The sequence below is a fragment of the Ochotona princeps genome, chromosome 13 (assembly GCF_030435755.1).
Source record: "Ochotona princeps isolate mOchPri1 chromosome 13, mOchPri1.hap1, whole genome shotgun sequence".
Lineage (NCBI taxonomy): Eukaryota > Metazoa > Chordata > Mammalia > Lagomorpha > Ochotonidae > Ochotona > Ochotona princeps.
The window spans coordinates 68,949,188-68,969,393 of NC_080844.1; the positions used below are offsets into that span (position 1 = coordinate 68,949,188).

The 20,206-nt window shown below is 56.9% G+C and overlaps 1 protein-coding gene across 2 annotated transcripts in view; it reads left to right on the top strand.

Annotated features, from left to right (window-relative positions):
* The window catches only part of INPP5A (inositol polyphosphate-5-phosphatase A), a 122,295-nt gene that overhangs the window by 90,442 nt on the left and 11,647 nt on the right, over positions 1 to 20,206 (top strand). For both annotated transcript variants that reach the window (XM_058671663.1, XM_058671662.1), the window contains exons 8-11: positions 323 to 442; positions 11,234 to 11,318; positions 19,157 to 19,252; positions 19,341 to 19,415. In XM_058671663.1, the coding sequence (XP_058527646.1) occupies positions 323 to 442; positions 11,234 to 11,318; positions 19,157 to 19,252; positions 19,341 to 19,415 (376 nt within the window). The remainder of the gene's footprint in view (positions 1 to 322; positions 443 to 11,233; positions 11,319 to 19,156; positions 19,253 to 19,340; positions 19,416 to 20,206) is intronic.

Sequence of the window (20,206 nt, forward strand, 5' to 3'; positions counted from 1 at the left end):
GGCGACCCAGGGCACGTGGGGTGTAAGTGTCCCACAGGTCCAGCTTTGCCGCCACCTCACGTGATGGGTCCACCTGGGCTCCACCACATCCCTCCTCAGGGTGTATGCCCTTCCCTGTGCCCCCACCCACAGCTGATGCCCCGCCCCCCTCAGGGCCCCGTTCCCCCGACTGGGAGGCCATGGCGTCCTGCTGCTCATAGATGTGCTCTAGGCCCGCCTGGGCCTCATAAGGCAGGTGGGGGGACATGTCCCTGGGAGGGATGTGACTGTCCACACTGGCTCCAACTCTTGGTGACTGAGCCCTTCCCTCTCTTATTTGTAGTGCCTTCGATTTGGTGAACATCCATCTTTTCCACGACGCATCCAACCTGGTTGCCTGGGAGACGAGTCCATCCGTGTACTCGGGCATCCGGCACAAGGCACTGGGCTATGTGCTGGACAGGTAGGTGCCACCCCTGAGGCCATGTTCCTGGGTGATGTATGGGGAGGAGAAGAAAACAGCTCCTCCCCAGCCCATTCCTCCACTCCTCCATCCTGTCCTGCCAGCCAGGCTGTTGTTTCCTGGGGAGGAGGGATGGGGCTGTAGCTGTCCTGACTGCCCCCCTATGTCTGGCATCTCCCATGACCTCTCACCCTGGAGTACTCCAGTGAATGCCCGATGTCTCCTGCCCAGGTGACAGGACAAGTGGCACACAACTGGCAGGATGCTTCAGTTGGCTCTCCTGGAAGGACTTGGGGCTCCTAAGTACCCAGCCATGCAGTCAGAGGCCGTGATCGGGCTCTGGGGACTCCACCCAGAGAGGAGTCACTGGGGTGGGGCACAGAGAGCTCTGATACTTGAGGGGACCTCCAGGGTCTGCACATCCCCGGCTGTGAGAATGGCATGGGAGAGCCCCTGGCCAGGTGATCCAGGCTCAAGTGGGGCTAAGGAGGCTCTGCATTGCAACTGCCTGGGCGCATGCAGGCCCGTCCTCATAGCCCCTTGTGTGTGTGAGTGCACATGCATGTGTGTACACAAGAGTGAATGTGTATGACATGTAGGTGAGGCTGCTGGGAGCAGGGTCTCTAGGCAAGCAGTGTGCGTGTGTGCGTGAGTCCATGTCTGTGAATATGCATGTGTGAAGTGGCTTGGAGACAGATACTGGGTTCCAACTGCTGGCTGGTGTCCCCTCTCACACATACCTACCCTGCCCTGCCATGTGTGTCTGCTCTCTGACTAAGGCTGAAGCTGTTCCATGAAGAGCCACAGCTCCAGAGAGTCAGGGGATGGAGCCAGGGTGACCCCATGGAGTAGCTGGCATCGGGTGGTATACAGGGGACCCCATGGGAGCAGGAAATAAGGGAACCTTGCTCGGGCCTGTTTTTATTTACTTACTTGAAAGGCAGAGAAAGAGATGGGAGAGATTTTGTACCTACTGGTTCACTCCCCAGGTGCCTGTGACAGCCATGGGGCACTGGGCCAAAGCTAGGAGCTCTGCCTCTGGGTCTCGCCCAGGTAACAGGGCCTGGAGTCCTTGAACCATCCCCTGCTGCCCCCGGGCACATCAGCTGAGCCCTAGCGGGGTGGGGATCTCCAAGGCTCCTTCCTCACTGCCTTGTGCCCTCTCCCAGGCTTGTGTTCACTGCTCAGTCTCTACAGGAGCCAACCCACGGGCTTCTGGTCCTTGGGGAACACCCTCCCCACCGGATCAGCTCATCCTCAGTGTCCCTGCTGGGGCCAAACATCTCCCCTCCAAGAAAAGAGCCAAAGCCTGAGGACCTGCCACTTGCACACATGGGAGCCAGAGGTGTGGGTGCAGAATCTCACTGACCTGTGCCAGGGTGTGGCCTTGGCTCTGTACTTGGCTAGGTGCTCCCTGGCCAGTACTGTCCTGAGGGTGACTGTGGACTTGGGGCATTTCCTGGTAAGGTGGCACTAGGTACCCTTGTCCCGGGGTCCCCTTACTTCTGCCTCCTGTGTCCTGCATTTTGCCCAACCTGTTGTGGCTGCCCCTTTGCCCAGATGCCCCTACAGCCCCGTGTTGGCTGCCCTCAGAGTGGCACGCAACTGACCACCACCCTCACAGAAAGTCCTGCCTCTGCCCTCCTGGACCAGGCCCCGTCCACGGCATGGTCAGTTCTTTGGGTGCCAAGTTTCAGAGTCCTCCATGACAGCACAGGCCCCAGAGTACCTGGAGGGCCCTTGGGTCTCAGTGACTGTGATATTAGAATGTGCCTTGGTCCCGCACCGCAGCGCTGGGGATCTGGATGTGGCCCTGCGCCCGCATTCCCACGAGGACTTCCGCAGCTCAGCCGGCCGCAGATCCGGACCTCCGGCGCGGGCCGGCACACACAAAGGCAAGCTCTGTCGAGGGTGCATAATGGGCTGCCCTTTCATCGGCACTGCTAACCTTTTGGCAGCCACCAGCAGACTGCATTCTGCCGGGCTGTTCGAGAAGGACAATGCCGCGCTGGCCCTCTGAATGGACGCTGCCACCAACGGCGCCGCATTCACAGGGCACTGGGAACTGCAAGAGGGTTGTTTGTCAGCTCTGCTGAGGTGCAAGGGGACAGCAAGGAGGCTCCTAGAGCGGGGTGGGGGAGAGACCTGCCCTTTCCTGGTTGACCTTCCTGTCCACTGTAGGAGCATGCAGCCCGGAATAAGGGCAGGGCAGCCCAGCAGTCCCGCCCTCCTCCACCCCCTACCACTGGAGCCTGGCCAAGGACCCTATGAGGGCTGAGAGGCGCCTGCAGAAGGTGATCCCAGGATGAAAAGTTGAGAATGCAAATAGGCAAACTGTTTTCGTTAATGCTTTGGGAGCGTCTGACCCAGCGGCACTCACTGTGTGTGCTAGGGGCTCCAAGCAGCTGCAGGTGCAGGGCTCGGTACCCACAATGTGCCCTGCTCAGGAGGAACAACGCCACTCCTGCTTGAGACAGTTGGAGGCGTCGGTAGGTGATGCTGTTTTAAGTATTTAAGCTCACCTGCTGGATCCGTCTGACTTTCTTGCCACAAACAGACCTCCTTATGTCTGTGTGCACCCTGCACTGTCTTGTTCCTTTGAATCAAGTGCTGAGTGCTCAGAAAGGAACACGAACCCGGAGGAGTGGCTATCTCTGGACTCAGATGGGTTCCAGGGCTCATCCACAGTTGTTCTACCTGAACCAGGTGGGGCAGGCTCCTGCCCTAGGCACAACCTCAGTGCCCCAGAATCCCCTGGGGGAACCAAGCCAGAGCCCAGCGGAAGCTTCCCAAGCAAGCGCTTGCACTCAGATTCTGCACCAGCAGCCGGGCGGCTCCACGGAGACGTTTTTACATCACGAGTGTGAAATCTGGGCATAAAGCACGCCTCTGTCCCCCATTATTTTCTCACAAATGCAGTCCATTGTCACAGTGCTGAAGTTAATTTGATCAACATTGGGACATTTAACTTTTATGTCCAGTCAAAAGAGTTGCTTCATGCTCATTTTAGGCATTCAAAGGAAATGATTGCCAGAAAAATAATGTCCCCCAAACAATCGGGAGCAATTAGTTTCCCAGGGAGAGACCGTGTGATGCCAGCCGCCACCCAGCTTCCTTTTGTAGGCTGCGCCCGGTCATCAGTCAGCTGTCAGCGGCTCAAAGGCCCTCGCAGCTAAATGTCTTGGTGCAGGCCGTTCCCGCGCTTCAGCCAGCAGTACAGCCGCTTGGCTCCTCGCACAGCCCGCCCCGTATAGAGGCCTCCGCTCCCCTCCAGTTCTCGCCCCCGTGGGCTCCCTGGCAGTGCTGTTGGCCATGGCATCCACAGTCCTTGAGGGCCCACCATGCTCCATGGCAGGCCAGAAACTCCTGGAGCCACAGCGGACTCCGCTGTCCTGGCCGACTCAGCCTGCACCCCCTCCCCCTCATTGCCGGCACCTCCTCAGCCTCCTTAGGAACTTGTGAGGGCGTGTCAGGTCCCACTCAGACCTCAAGAATGGGTTTTTTATGCAAGTGTGCTGGTGATGGATGAAGGATGTCTCAGAGATAGCTACCGCTCACAGGCACCAGCGGCCAGGAGGAGCAGGTGTATGTACCTTCCTGCCTCCTGCCACCTGAAGGACTCTTCTCCTTTCCACTCTCCCAGTCCCTCCTGCTGCACACATGTGGCCCTGCATTGGTGTGTCCTACACACATGGACAGCTTTGAGCCTGTGTGCGCTTGTCCCACTGCAGCCTGGCTCTGTGACCTCACACAGCTGCCATGTGCAGTGCTGGCCCAGGCCTCCCTGCCATCTTGATGAGACCTCTTTACTGGCAAAACAGCATGCCCACACCCATACTCCTTGCCCCCATCCACACTGACCAGCCTTAGGAAGGCCCTGGTGGCTGCTGTCTGCTAACAAGCATGGTGAGGGAGGTGGCCTAGGAGAGGGAGGGTTACCATGGGGTGAGAAGAGCCAGGTTTGTGTGTGGTTTGTAGATGGCATTGTGCTCAGAGCAGCCATGGCTGGTGAGCTCTGTGCTGGCTCCCAGGCGGGAAACTGCAGGAAACCTCAGGCATGGAATGCAAGTATCCCCCGAAGGAGTGGAAAACACTGGGCTGTCACTGTGGCCGGCAGCTGAGTGGGAGACTGAGCTGTCTGGCTGGGCAAAGGCCAGCTGTTCTCTGGGCTTCCCCCGATAGGGCTGGCCTGGGGCACAAGCAGGACATGGCATGTCTGCATCCAGCTTGGGGAATGGCTGTACCTGTGGCCAGCTGTGGTACTTGGTACTTGGTGCCTGGTCAGCTCACAATCATTTCTAGTTCTGCAGGTGCAAGTCCAGGATCAGAGCAGCCTGGGCAGCTCTAGTGAGGGCTCCATACCCCTTCCTCCTGGCTGGCAGTAGCTGCCCTCTGTGGGGTTGTGTGAGCAAGCACTGCACTGGGGTCTCCAGACTGAAGGAGCCAGCATGTGTGTCCCTCCCCCTGCCCCTTCCCAGGGCAGGGATCCTGGGGCCTAGGTTCCAGCAGTCCATGTGCTGGGTTGGAATTCATTCAGCCCCCAGCAAGGCCTCCAAGCACAGCTGTGAAGACCACAGAGTTCAGGCAGTGGTCAGCTTGTGTCACTCTGAGCATGAGCAGCAGTTTCCCCATGGCAGAGGCTGAGGAGAGAGGGAACTTTTTGGTTGGAGTTCAGTGTGCTAAGGCTGCTGTCAAGCCAACCCCGGCTGGTCCCTGGGAGGTTCAAGGTTTAGCCTGGAGGTCCTGGGTCCCTGTGGGCAGGGGATGAGCCAGCCTGTCCACTGCAGGAAATTCATTGGCACCTGTATGCCCTGGTGCCTGTGGGAAGGGAGAGGAGGACAGCCTTGGTGTGTACTGGAGGTGCGTCTGTGGAGAAGGGTTGGGCCAAGGGTCTCCCACAGTGCTGCAGGGGGCCCAGTGGAAGTACTCGCTCCCCATTGTGGTTGGCACCGTGTTCATCACCTGAGTGTGCCTGACGCGAGCCAGTGTTGCCGGTGCTGCGAGGGCTGTGGTACTAAGGCTCCGGGGGCTGGGGAGTCCATAGGGCGAGCCCAGACCCCCCACACACCACACACATACACACCCCATACACCACACATACATATACACCTATACACCTACACACATACACCCCCCTGCAGGTGCTATGGGCCTCAGCGGTAAGCTGCAAGAATCAACCATAACTCACAGCCATGGTCTGGGGTGTTTGTTGCCAGGGACTCGAGTCTACCTGTGAGGAGAGCTTTTTTTTTTTTTTTTTAATAATCTTTACATAGTTGATTAGGGCTCAAAGGATTGAGGACTACAGGAAAGGGGCTAAGGCCATTGTTTCCACAGTCTCTTTTTTCCTTTCTGTATCTGGGGGAAGGGGAGAGACAAAGGGAGAAGCCACACCCACTCTCCCAACCATTGCAGGGTGCCCGATGTGGGGCATGCTCCCAGGGCGCTGCTCAAGTGGTTTCGATAGTTCAGCTGTTCTGAATTGCTGCCAGCCTCGTCACTCCAAGCACGATGAGATCTCCAGAATCCACTGCTGACAGCCCAGCTTAGAGTCTCCACTTGCCCAGATTTTCACTGCCAACACATGACTGGGGTAGTTGATTGATTTGTTCTGTCCTCCATCCTCTGTTACGGTACCAGGTGTCCTCTGCAGGCTCCAGTGTCCTGCCATATCCTCCTTGTGCACCTGGATATGCTGCCAACTGCTCCATCTGAGCCACTGAGGAGGCTCAGCTTTGACACGTGCACTCCACGGTCAAACCATGGAACCTGCAATTCTCTTCATTGAGTCCAGCAGTTTGATTGGGGGCATCCCTAAAGAAACTTTGTCTGAGGTGATCCCAGATCAGATTCTTGTGTTTGCTTGCCAGCACAGGGTCCGGCACAGTCCGTCACTCCAGCCTATGCATAAGTTGGCGGTTGCAATTGCTGGGTCAGTTCTGCCTCCAGCCCAGTTTTCTACATACATCAGTGGGTATTGGAACCCAACCTAATCCTGCCCACCACATACTAGGTCCTCACACAAACCAGCGGGAGCTGCAGCCTAGTTGGAGCAACCTACAATAACCCCCACCAGGCCTACCCCTTCCGTGGTTCCCATGCTTGTCAGTATATACAGCAGACTGGTCCATTCTGTCCCACATCCCATTCAGCTTTCATACATGCCGATAGGAATTAAAGCCTAGTTCAGTCCCCTATTCAGCCCACACACATGCCGACAGGTGCCACTCTCTGTCTAGCCATGCTTTCCCAAGTCCTGGTTCTCTTGCTCACCAGACGGAGTGGCAATCCAAGAGGAAGGTGCCCACTGTTTCCCTATGGGCCCACTCCCACTCCCAGATCATGCACTCTCTAGGTGGTTCTCAGTTTGGCTTGACAGAATCAGCCCTCTGTGCCAGCATCTGCCATCTGATGCTGTGGCAGAGCCCAACCAACCCACACCCATTCTGACTTATGCTTGTACCAGTAGGAACAGTCAACTGAACCTGGCTTTTCCCTGGTCCAGCTCACATGAGGCCAACAGGTGTTGTAGCTCTGCCCGGTCTGGTCTGCCCCCATCCCAATTCACGCTCTCCAGTGGGAATGGTAATCCAACAGGCGAGCCCCATGCAGCCCCACTATCAGCTTTGCCCCCTCCACCCTGAGTCTCATGTGTATTGGTTGGGTGCCACGGCCCGATCTGGCATGGCCTGCCTCACCTTGGTTTTTGCCAGTAGGTGCTGTAGCCTGGCCTGGCCCAGCCCAACCCACCCCCAATTCTAGCTCATGCCAATGGGGGTTACAGGCCTAGTGCAGCCTAGCTGGCAGCAGTCCTAGCCCTCATGTGTACTGATATGTGTTGCAATCAAACCTGGCCCGACTCACATGCTATTCTGGTGCTAGGGTTCGCCAACAGGTGATGTGAACTGGCCCAGCTGGGTCCACCCCTGACCTGCACCAAATGTATGCTGGTAAGTGCCATGTCCTGGTCTGGTATGGACTGCTCCCTATTGTGATTCTTGCATTCACCTGCAGGGACTGTGTCCTGACAGGAGTTTTCCAAGCTCCTCCATCACTTGAGGAGAAGCTTTGAAGTGACTATTGAATGGAACATTCCAAGTGGCTTTAGTATTTCTACGTGGTCAGTGTTGGCCACTTAGTGCTGTCCCGGGAGCAAGTGGAATGAGCTGAGGCCAGCTGCTCACTGTTCAGCGCCCACCCATGGTGAGGGGAGAGAGCGTCTGCTGGAGCCACGGGCACCCTGTGCAAGCCTGCTCCTGCTGGCTTCTGGGAAGCACAGCCCCCACCAGGGCAGAAAGACACTGTCTTTGGAGCCTAAAAAATTGATTTTTATGGCTCTTTTTGTCATTTTCCTTTTGAATTAGGCACATGATATTGAAGTGGGCCTACTTTTTAATCATAATAGCCACTGACAAGGTAATTAATTTTAAAACAACGCTGCTCTTTTCTGGCCCAAATAGCACTATACTGAGATGAAAAGTGAGTGCTGTGAGGCCCAGGCCTGGGCACTCAGGCAATTGCCTCGGTGCTGACAGCTGCTTCATCTTACTGCTTGCTGCGCGACCTTCCGAGTGCTGGCGGTTATTAATTGGCTTACGCTATTATATCAGAGCAGGGCACGGTGCGTGGTGAGACGCCGTGGAGGGCTCCAGCCACGCCCAATGCCCGTGGGCCAGAGGCTGGAGTGGGGGCATCTGCTCCTGTGAGCACGCTGGGGCTTCCTACAGCTCAGGCCTCTGCACCCCACCTGCAAGTGTTCGTTCACAGGAGCATTCCTTGATGTGGGCGCTGGCATTCCAGGAGCTAGGTGAAGTGGCACCCAGCGACCAACCATGCAGTCAGTTCTGCTGGCTTTGGGCCTCCTGGATGGAGCCTGCGTTCATGGGGGATCCTTGGATGCCGTCCTGATAGACAGACTTGGCAGCCGGTGGCCTGTGGCTGTGGGCAGGACAACATGGGGGCCCTGGGTTCTCACCTGCAAATGCCCTGGCCAGGATGGGACTGCCCTTCCCCTGGGTGCCACTTCGGCTGGCAGCGTTAGACATTGGGGTCCCATGGTTTGAATGTTCAGGAAGAGGTGAGAGCTGTCTCCCTGAACAGAAGGAGCTGTGCTATGTGTCACTACCTGCCAGCCTGGGCGCCTCAGGGAGCTGTGGGGACAGGCCTGGGCTAGGCAGGACCTCTCCCACATGAGCACTTGCCGGTGGGGTGCCTCTCCACAGGAAGGGAGCAGGGCGCATGGCTCGCTGGTTGCCCGCCCCACTGGATCCCTCAGCTGGCCATGGTGGATGATCATCTGGGGAGCCCAACAGGGACAAGGTGTGGGGAACAGGCCAGGCACATGCGTGCTGAGCCCAGGAGCAAGCAGGCTTTGAGGGTCTCAGACACCAGGGAGCAGGGGAGAGGGATTGTAGCACCAGCTTCTTGCCATCCCTCTGCCACATGGGATCTGGGGCCCGCAGAGTGATGGCAGAAAGCAGGACGCACTTTCCACGGGGAGATTGCATTTTAAAGCAAATGAATGACATGGCCAATGTTCCTTCATTCCCACTTAAGGTTTAAATAGAAAACAATTGCTAATGTCAAGGAAAACAGGGCACCTTGTGGGATTTGGCAAGAAGATGCGGGATGGATGTGCATGAGGGAGTGTGAGGAGCCGAGGCCACATCTGCCCTGTGAGAGCAAATTGCGGGGGGGAGGGGGGCAGATTTGGTGTGGTGGTCAGGACAGCAGCTTATGGCTCAGGTGCTTGGCCCCAGCCACTTGGGTGGGAGACTGGGATGGGGAGTGAACCTGCCAGTGGAACATTTCTAATAGATAATTTTTGAGCATTAATCAGAGCCCTACAGGGGTGGATAGGAAGATGCCAGAAAGCAGCAGAGCTCTGAAGGCCAGTGCCCTGGGGAAAGGGCTGTGCATGGGCCCGTGGCGTGTGTAGTTTACTTCAGGGGGTGAAGCACCAAGAAGCTTGAAGGATCTCCGATGGGTTGACACTTCTGCCTGCTAAAGTAGAAGTTCCTGAGTGACGTGGGTTGGCAACCACTGCCCGGTGCAGGAGCAACCATCACTGTGAATTCTTTCAGAATCCCGACATTTTCCTTCTGATGCTGAAAATAAAAAGGGCCAGGGCCAGGACAGAACCCAGGCTGTGGGCACAGCCCCCAGGAAGCAGGCATGCGAGAAGAGTGGAAGGAGCCAGGACTTGGCTGAGTGGAGAAGACATAGCTGCTCCTCTTGCACTGATCAGGAAGCCTCCAGAGCAGGGCAGGGGGGACCACGGCTAGTCACAGACACGTGGATGGTAGCCCCATTCTGATAGCCAGAGGTGGCAGATCTCTGTTCCTAAAAAAAAAAAAAAAAAAAAAAAAGATGAGTCCAGGAGAACAATCTGGCATGACTGAGTAGCCAGTACCAACTCAAACTCAGAATCCATGATACTCCTGGGCCCTACCCAAGCTCCATGAAAGTGCAAACACAGTGGCTCCAGAAACACCGGCTGGGCAGGGTCAGAGACATTCTGATCACCAGGCTGAGGAAGGCAAGGACCTATGAGATCCTCTCATGGACCTAGCGGACAACTGAGGACAGAGGACTGGCAGCATGCCAGTGACCAGTGCAGGTACACCCTCTGAGAGCTTTGTCACTTGCATTTTTCTCTTTGATTAAACAATGGGATCCCCGAGGATGTGCTGGTGAGTGTGTTGGTCAGTGAGAGTCCCTGTGGGTGTGCTGGTGAGTGTGTTGGTCAGTGAGAGTCCCTGTGGGTGTGCTGGTGAGTGTGTTGGTCAGTGAGAGTCCCTGTGGGTGTGCTGGTGAGTGTGTTGGTCAGTGAGAGTCCCTGTGGGTGTGCTGGTGAGTGTGTTGGTCAGTGAGAGTCCCTGTGGGTGTGCTGGTGAGTGTGTTGGTCAGTGAGAGTCCCTGTGGGTGTGCTGGTGAGTGTGTTGGTCAGTGAGAGTCCTTGTGGGTGTGCTGGTGAGTGTGTTGGTCAGTGAGAGTCCCTGTGGGTGTGCTGGTGAGTGTGTTGGTCAGTGAGAGTCCTTGTGGGTGTGCTGGTGAGCCTTGAGGTCTGTGAGCCAGGCAGTGCATAATTGGCATTTTATTGCACATTCTTGTGGACACATGGCCACCTTCAGCCTGGTGCCTAGAAACACACTTTGCAGCTAGTGAATAAAAGGCTCCAAGACTTGCTAGCCGATCTCCCTCAGCATCCACCTTGCTTCTCAGGAATTCTTTCCCATACAAGCACTTCTGCCCTGCCCTTTTTGTATCAAGGCTGCTGCCAGCCCCTGCTTGCAGGCTCACAGTTGTCCATGTCTTGAGGGGGGGACACGGCCCCTCCCCTCAGGCTCACATGTCCATGCTGCAATGTGCTGTGACCATGGCAAGGAGTCATAGCCCCAACCCTTGAGTTCAAGTGTCTGCCTGGATGTGCTGGGGCCATGGGGGGAACCACTCGTCCCTTGGCTCATGTGTGCCCATGCTAGGATGGGCCGTGACCATAGGAGGAACCACCTGCCCCTTGACTCATGTGTGCCCATGCTAAGATGGGCTGTGACCATAGGGGGCTCCAGATTGAGCCCTAGAGAGGCAGAGGTTCCATGCATGGTTTCCCATATGGTATGGGTGCAGGATCGGGGGCTGTCAATAGGGTTCCTGACCGCACAAGTAAGTGCAGGCCCGGGGCTGATAGTACCATTCCTGACCTCACGCATGGGTGCAGGACTGGGGCTGTTGTTGGCATTCCTGACCCCACGTGCAGCCTGTGACTTCTGTCTCCTTCCCTCCTGCCAGAATCATTGACCAGCGATTTGAGAAAGTTGCCTACTTCGTCTTTGGTGATTTCAACTTCCGGCTGGATTCCAAGTCTGTGGTGGAGGTAGGTGCTGAGTGCCTGCCCACGGCTGTGTCTAGGTCACTGTGTCACACTCCAAAGTGACAGGGTTGGGTGTTACAGGTGAATGCGGTGACCTGTGTCCCAACACCAAAATGAACTCAGATTTTTTGATTCATTTTCCCGTGTTTTCAGTACACTGGCATCATGGGCATCAGAGCAGGCCAGAAGGGATCAGGTGACCCAGCAAGTGGGGAGTAGGTGATCAGGCCACCTGCAGAGCCATGAGAGGTGTTAGGATCAGGGTTCCATCTGTGGCCACTGCTTCCCCACATAAGTGAGGACTGGACACAGAGTCATTAAGGATTGTTCCAGCTGTGTGCAAGCCTTTTCTGGGTGAGGGTACAGTGACACTGTGTGAGGGTGCAGTGTCCGTGTGCTGTGTGAGGGTGCAGTGTGCTGCGTGAGGGTGCAGTGTGCTGTGTGAGGGTGTAGTGTGCTGTGTGAGGGTGTAGTGTGCTGTGTGAGGGTGCAGTGTGCTGTGTGAGGGTGCAGTGTGCTGCGTGAGGGTGCAGTGTGCTGCGTGAGGGTGCAGTGTGCTGTGTGAGGGTGCAGTGTGCTGTGTGAGGGTGCAGTGTGCTGTGTGAGGGTGCAGTGTGCTGTATGCAGTGTGCTGTGTGAGGGTGCAGTGTGCTGTATGCAGTGTGCTGTGTGAGGGTGCAGTGTGCTGTGTGAGGGTGCAGTGTGCTGTGTGAGGGTGTAGTGTGCTGTATGCTGTGTGAGGGTGCAGTGTGCTGTATGCAGTGTGCTGTGTGAGGGTGCAGTGTGCTGTATGCGGTGTGCTGTGTGAGGGTGCAGTGTGCTGTGTGAGGGTGCATTGTGCTATGTGAGGGTGCAGTGTGCTGTGTGAGGGTGCAGTGTGCTGTGTGAGGGTGCAGTGTGCTGTGTGAGGGTGTAGTGTGCTGTGTGAGGGTGCAGTGTGCTGTGTGAGGGTGTAGTGTGCTGTGTGAGGGTGCAGTGTGCTGTGTGAGGGTGCAGTGTGCTGTGTGAGGGTGTAGTGTGCTGTGTGAGGGTGCGGTGTGCTGTATGAGGGTGCAGTGTGCTGTGTGAGGGTGCAGTGTGCTGTGTGAGGGTGCAGTGTGCTGTGTGAGGGTGCGGTGTGCTGTATGAGGGTGCAGTGTGCTGTGTGAGGGTGCAGTGTGCTGTGTGAGGGTGCGGTGTGCTGTGTGAGGGTGCAGTGTGCTGTGTGAGGGTGCAGTGTGCTGTATGCAGTGTGCTGTGTGAGGGTGCAGTGTGCTGTGTGAGGGTGCAGTGTGCTGTGTGAGGGTGTAGTGTGCTGTATGCAGTGTGCTGTGTGAGGGTGCAGTGTGCTGTATGCAGTGTGCTGTGTGAGGGTGCAGTGTGCTGTATGCGGTGTGCTGTGTGAGGGTGCAGTGTGCTGTGTGAGGGTGCATTGTGCTATGTGAGGGTGTAGTGTGCTGTGTGAGGGTGCAGTGTGCTGTGTGAGGGTGCAGTGTGCTGTGTGAGGGTGCAGTGGCGTTGTCTGCTCTCAGGGTGGGTGTCTTGTCAGTAAGCCTCATGATTACGGACCATAGATCATAGCTGGTTTTTGCTCTCTTTAGATAAAGACCCTTGCGCAGGAGCTCTCCAGGCTTCTCATGGTGCAGCACCATGCTATTAAATTGGGTGACCCTAGGGGGTCCTGAGTAAGATCAAGGCCCCAGACCCAGGCTGTAGGCCAGTCCCGCAGTGTGAGTCCTGCAACCTGGTTGACTGCCAGCAGGTCCAGGGTGCTCGCCTTCCCGGCCACCCTGGCCACCCTGGCCCCATCTCCCAGTGCTGTGGATGCTCGGCTCCCCAGGACACAGCAGGTACAGAGCTGCTTCTATCACACCTACACCTGTGTGGCCCACGCCAGCAGTGCAGCCTCCCTGTCGCATTCCCAGTGCCTGCTCCTTCCCTCATTAATCTTCCATCCTCCATGGAAAATTACCTCTGCTGACAAGCAAGCGTGCTTCTGACGGAGATGAGCACCATGCTGCTGACGTCCCCACTCTGTAATTAAGCTGTGGCACCTGCCCAGACCTGCCTCGCTGCACACAGATGCCTGAACCTGTGGCTGCAGTGAGTCGGCCAGAGGGCAGTAAGTCCACCAGGAAGGTGAGGATACAGGGCCACCGCCCAGGGTCTGCAGACTAGGGCTTCTGCCTGGGGAGGGGGAAAAGCCAGAGCCCAACTCAACCTATGTATGACAATGGGGTGGGGGCCCTGGGACCCAGGCTTTTGTTTCACCAGAGCTGGATTCCTGCTCCAGTGCTGAGCTGGGCTGTCTCCACCCACCAACCCTGAGACCTCTGGGAGCTGCCACAGGAAGGGGGCACCATGTCTCCAAGAGGGACCCTGCCTGTGCCCCTGGGGCTGACACTGTAGAATGCAGAACCCCTGAGGCAGCCTGCTGGTCCCTGGGTAGACCGTGGACACCCTGCTGGGGAATGGCCAGGCCAGTGGACATGGGCATGGGCAAGCTTATGGGGCAGACTGCAGTTTCCATTGCTCAGGCTGGGCCCCTGAATCGGGGCTTGGTCCTGCTCCTGCCATTCAGGTCCTCACTGTCCATTGCACGCAGACCCCTCACCCTACACGAGGCAAGGGCAGCCCTGCTCCATCCTCCTGGGCTCAGGACCTGCGTGTGCTTCTCCAGGGCCGGAGGCCTTCAGGACTGCCTCAGTCAAGGAGCCAGATTTTAAACTTGATTCCAGTTAAAAAAAGAAAGAAAAATAAAGCTTATGTATTTATTTTACTTGCAAGAGAATCTACTGTTTCGTCCTAAATCCTGGTTCGCTCCACCTAGATGTGCAGGAGCTCCAGCCAGGCCTTCCCCAAGTTCTCAACCCATACTGCTACCTCCCAGGATGTCTGCCAGCAGGAAACAGCCAGGATAAACCCAGGCCCTCTGCCTGGGTGCCCGCCAGGAGGATCCCCGTGGTGCATGGCTGGACCTGTGCCAAGGACAGCCATGTGGGCCCCTCCATCGGCCCCAGGCTTTGCCTCTGTGCTCCACTGTGCCGGGGTGGGGCCCAACGCCAGGCCTCTCAGTCACAACCTGGCAGTCCCTCCATGTAGCTAGCTGGGTGGATTCCCATGAGAGGGCCATACCTGGATTTTGCCAGGCAAGAGGAGGGGCACATGTCAGGGAGGACCCTCCAGGGCCATGGGAACAAGGGTGGCTATATGTGGGAAAATCACCAGGTCTGCACTCATGTCCCCTGTGGGCCCTGCTTCTGCCTGCAGAGCCACTAAGAGGAGGCCACATGATGCCACCAAGGAAGGCTTCTGCCCCCCTCCAGGGTCAGAGTTCCCCACTGGTGTGCCATCTGCGCCTGTTGGCCCAGGAAGCTGCTTGCAGCTGGCGGCCATTTATGCGTTTCTAGGTCCCAGTATGCAGCCGCCCCAGAGCACAGCACACAGGGGCATGCCTGGCATGCAGCCATGTTTGTAAGTGGTAGCATGGGGAGGCAGGGTCGAGAAGGTCGACCTGCAAAGCTGCGTGGCTGGGCCAGCCAAGGGTCCAGGCTAAGGCACCTACCCAGAAACTGCAGTGACCATCTCTGGGCTGGCCAATGAGGTGTTTCCCACAGGCCCTGCTACAAAGTCAAACCCTCCCTTATGGCAAACAGGAGGGAAGCTGCGACTCTTGGGGAGTGCACGTGGCTTGTGGGCAAGACCCATCAGAAGTTTGTAAGATCCATGTCTATGACAGTGAGTGCCCAGTGACAGGAGCCAGGACCACCACAGATTCAAGATGGAGATTGTCCATCCCTCAGTGAGGATGGGCAGCCTCAGCCCCAGGTGCTCGGGCCTGGCTGCTGTGAAGAGGGCACTGCCCCATGCTGCCGGTGCAAATGAGCTCTACGTGCCCGCTTGCAGAGCATGGTTCATGCCAGGCTGCTGGAACTGTAATTAAAACACACAATAAGCCCCGGCGGCTGCTGCTCCACTCCGCTGCCTCATCGGGAGGCGTGCTTCATGCCTGGCGCAGCGCAACTGGCAGCTGGGCACTCAGCTGGCCGTGGTGACACTGAGTGACAGTGGTACCCGGCACACCCGTCTCCACATGGCCTGGCTGTACCACACCTGCCGCCTGTCACCACCCTGTTGGCAGCCATGGCAGATGCCACTCCCTGATTACCTGAGAGGGGTCCCAAGACTGACTCTGCTGGCCTTGAGAGGGAATTGTTGGAAAAGGTCACGAACTGCACGTCCTTAGGTCACATCCTACAGGCTGTGGGGCTGGCACCCGGCCCCCGGCTGCTGTGAGCACAAGACCCCAGTCAAAGTCCCGGGTGCAGACAAAGCTGGCACGTCCAGAGGCGTGGCTGCAGACCCAGCTGAGGCTGCTGTGCCAGCCCCTGGTGTGGCTGAATGAGCCGGGAGCTAGATGCAGTGGCTGACTCCAATCTTGCATGTGTCCATTGGAGCCAGCTGATCTGAACTGCAATAGTAGGCAGTAGGCATCAGGGTCCCAGGGTCAGCCTGGCACTGCCAGCAGGGTATGTCCAGAGCAGACAGCTGGACTGCCCAGACTCCTCAGAAGAAGCCTGCCCAGAGCTGCCTGGGGAGGAGCAAGATCCCCTACTGGAAATCGTTGGCCCAGGGAGTGAGGGGACCACCCAGTGGACCCAGGGTGGAGCATTGGGCTCAGCCTGCTGCACTGGTCCCCTCACTGCTACCCTCTTGCATGGACCCCGTGACTGCTACACAACTCCATGTGGATTGATGTAGAACTTCAGTTACAAAGCAGACCCAGTGGACCGTTAAACTTGTTCCCTGGGCTTGCTGCCCGTCTGTGAGGAGCTGCTTCCAGCGTGGCCCAGATCATGCTGCCCCCAAGGCATCTGAAGGCAGGAAGGTGGGTTCTTTGCCTCTCTGCTGGTGAAGCATGGCACCTACACACACCTGTTCCCACCTGGACCCCGGGGCGTCCTGGGTGTAGGTCCAGCTGGTGGAAACCCCAGCTGACAGGGTCTCAATGGCCCGTTCTGCAGGCCCTTGGGTATTGTGCAGCATGGCCTTGTCAGCCCCCTGAAGGCCACAGGCCAGTGCCCCTCGCAGTGGCAACAGCAGATGGCCCTGATCCTTGAGAAGATGGAAGGAGGCAGAGGGACGCTGCCCACAACTTCCTGGAACAGGAACCCTCTGGCCCTCACAGGGCTCAGCTCCACGGCAGCCATCATCCGAGCCATCTGTGCAGAGCAGCCTTGTCCACCTTGCCCTGTCCTGGGCCCGTACATGCCCTCTGCTGGCCCCTGCCCAGGGGTTGCTGGCTCCAACAGGTATACCTAGGCCACAGGTAGGTCAGGAGTTCCCCGAGGGGTCTGCATCCTGACTGAAGCATTCAGGTTCTGGACTTTGTACCGGACACCTCAGCGCCACACTGTGTGAAACGTACCATGCCATCTGTGATTGTGGTTGTGTGTCATGTACGACACTGTGCGCGTGTGTGTCAGGTACCACACTGTGTGTGCATGTGTCAGGTACCACACCGTGTGATTGTGTGTCAGGTACCACACACCGTGTGTGCGTTTGTCATGTACCACACTGTGCGTGTGTGTGTGTGTCAGGTACCACACCGTGTGTGCATGTGTCAGGTACCACACTGTGTGATTGTGTGTCAGGTACCACACCGTGCGTGTGTGTGTGTCATGTACCACACTGTGCATGTGTGTGTGTGTCAGGTACCACACTGTGCATGTGATTGTGTGTCAGGTACCACACACCGTGCGTGTGTGTCAGGTACCACACTGTGCGTGTGTGTCAGGTACCACACTGTGCGTGTGTGCATGTGTCAGGTACCACACCGTGCATGTGTGTGTCATGTACCACACCGTGCGTGTGTGTCAGGCACCACACCGTGCATGTGTGTGTGTCATGTACCACACCGTGCGTGTGTGTCAGGTACCACACCGTGCATGTGTATGTGTGTCATGTACCACACTGTGTGGTTGTGTGTCATGTACCACACCGTGTGTGCATGTGTCAGGTACCACATACTGTGTGTGTCATGTACCACACCGTGTGTGTGTGTGTGTGTGTGTGTGTGGTACCACACTGTGTGTGCATGTGTCAGGTACCACACCGTGTGTGCGTGTCAGGTACCACACACCCTGTGTGTGTGTCAGGTACCGCATCGTGCATGTGTGTGTGTGTCATGTACCACACCGTGTGTGCATGTGTCAGGTACCACACCGTGCGTGTGTGTGTCAGGTCCCACACCACCTGCTGCCAGGTGACCCTGTGGATGCTAGCCTGGGACCTTGGTCACTGTCCACCCAGGGGTCCTGTGGTTCCCCACACTGAGCACCAGGGAGGAGGTGCCCAAGGCCACCCTTGTTGATTGTGGTGGCTTTTCAGAATCCTCATTTGGAGCTGTTTCCCCCTCAGAAGAGAAAGCTCCCTTCTGCTGGAGCTGAGCTGGCCAGACCCAGATGGCACCCTGGCTTTTTTTGCTTGAGTGGGCACGCTGGATGGGAGTAGCTTCAGGAGGCCCCCCTGCAGGCTACGGGGGTCCCGCCTCCAGACAGGCAGGTTTGCAGTTTTGTTTTGTAAGGTCCCAGCTGATGCCTTTGGGAGCCAGAACCGTGAATTTTCTGAGGGCCGTGCTGGGTGCGACAATGGCCGTCTGCCTCCCCGTCCTCTCCCATTCACTGCAAGGAGCTTAAGCCCTTCAGGCACATTAGCATCTGGATGGGGCAGGACCTCGGCCCCACCGCTTTGGCTGGTGTTTGGGTGCCTGTTCTAATCCTGCTTTCTGTGACACAGAGTGCAGAAGCCACTCCAGAGGGCACGACCTGCTTAGGCGGCCTGTGCACGGAATGCCAATGGCCTGGGACAGTGCCGACCAGCTGTCCTGCAGCCAGCCACAGCAGGCTCTAGCCCAGGCTGCCCTTGGGCCAGGGGCTCTGGAGGCTGTGCAGGGGAGAGATCTTTAAAGCTTCAAAATCACTTTTGTTCCAATGTTCTTTTAAAAGTGAATCCTGTTTTTATTTTTTAAGTCCAGGTGTCAAGTCCAGTTCCCCTAAAACCTTGTCAGTTATACATGACGCTCGGCCAGCCCCCGGCCCTGGCATCAGATCAGCCTTATCGCCCACACTCCAGCCTCGTGCAGCTGCGGGATGCACAGGCTCTTGCCTTGTGACCACCTCAGCTGCGCAGTCTCTGGGGTGCCTGGGTGGCTTGGGGCTCCTCGGATCTGCTTCTGGCAATTAGTAGACCCAGTGACCCTGAGGAAGTGACCCACCAGTCCTCACCTGTATGGCCCCGAGCTTGAGGCAAGAAGTTCCTGAACAACTCTGCATGGGCTAGAAGCAGCTCATGGAGCGGCATGGCTGCCCACCAGCTTGCCCTGTCCTCTGCTACCTGCTCCATAGGCTGCCCTGGAATGCCTGAGTACCAACTTCAAGGTGGCCCCACCTCTGCCACCCAATCTCCCTGTTCCTGTAGATGCACACAGCACCCCCATGCCCTAGGCAGGGCCCTGCATCTTACTGCCCTTCCTTCCTGCCCACCCGTAGGGGCCTGGGCTTGGTGCCCATACTGTGGGCACCTATAATGCTGCACCTGTCCCCACGGGTTTACGTTCTCACCCTGCACTGCCAACATGACTACCTGGACAGACCCGGGGACAGGGAGGGCCCTCTGCTGCAGTGGTCAGTGTATTCTGTGTCCAGCATTTGTACCATGTTGGGCAGGGGCAGCTGGGGCTCTGGGTAGCAGCCCATGATTCCTTGGGACAGCAATGCTCTCCATTACAGAGCAGGCCAATCAGCTGGCAGGGTCAAACCTGTGGACGGGACCGTTAACTTCACCTTGGTGTCTACCCGCAGACACTGTGCACCAAGGCCACAATGCAGACAGTGCGGGCTGCCGATACCAACGAAGTTGTGAAGCTGATATTCCGTGAGTCGGACAATGACCGGAAGGTGAGTACTGCAGGACACAGGTGGGCAGCAGTGCAGGAAGTCAGGACCAGGCAGCTGGGTACTGCCCAACATGAGGTTCTTATTGCAGGTCATGCTGCAGCTGGAGAAGAAGCTCTTCGACTATGTCAACCAGGAGGTGTTTCGGGACAACAACGGCACGGCAGTGAGTGTCCTGGGCTGGCCCAGGGCTGGGGTTGCTGCGTCTCTGCCCTTGTCTGTGCCAGCAGACTCTGACACCCTCGCAGGTGGTGTGTGTACAGAAGGCCTCAATTTCCAGACCTTGGTTGAACTTACGGACTGGGGACTTCATTCTGAATAAGGAGCCACACATGCACGTGGCTGGTAGGAGTGTGAGATGTGTGTGTGTGTGTGTGTGTGTGTGTGTATTTAGCCTGTGATACTCCTGAGTACATGCAAATGCAGATGAGAGTGAGTGATGCACAAGTGTGCAGTGAGCATGTGAGTGAACGTGTGTACATGGATGAGTGTGCACAGGTAAGTGCGCATGAGTGCACAGGTGAGTGTGATGAGTGTGATGTGTACAAGTGAGTGTACATGGGTTCACATGGGTGAGTATACGTGAGTGTGCACAAGTGAGTGTACATGAGTGGTGTGCACAGGTGTGATGAGTGTGATATGTACAGGTGAGTGTATGTAAGTTCACATGGGTGAGTATACATGAGTGTGTACAAGCGAGTATTCGTGAGTGAGTATACATGAGTGAGTATATGTGAGTGCACAGGTGAATGTACATGAGTGGTGTGTGCAGGTGAGTGTGATATGTACAGGTGAGTGTACATGAGTTCACATGGGTGAGTAGACATGAGTGCACAAGCAAGTATTCGTGAGTGAGTATACATGAGTGAGTATATGTGAGTGCACAGGTGAATGTACATGAGTGGTGTGTGCAGGTGAGTGTGATATGTACAGGTGAGTGTACATGAGTTCACATGG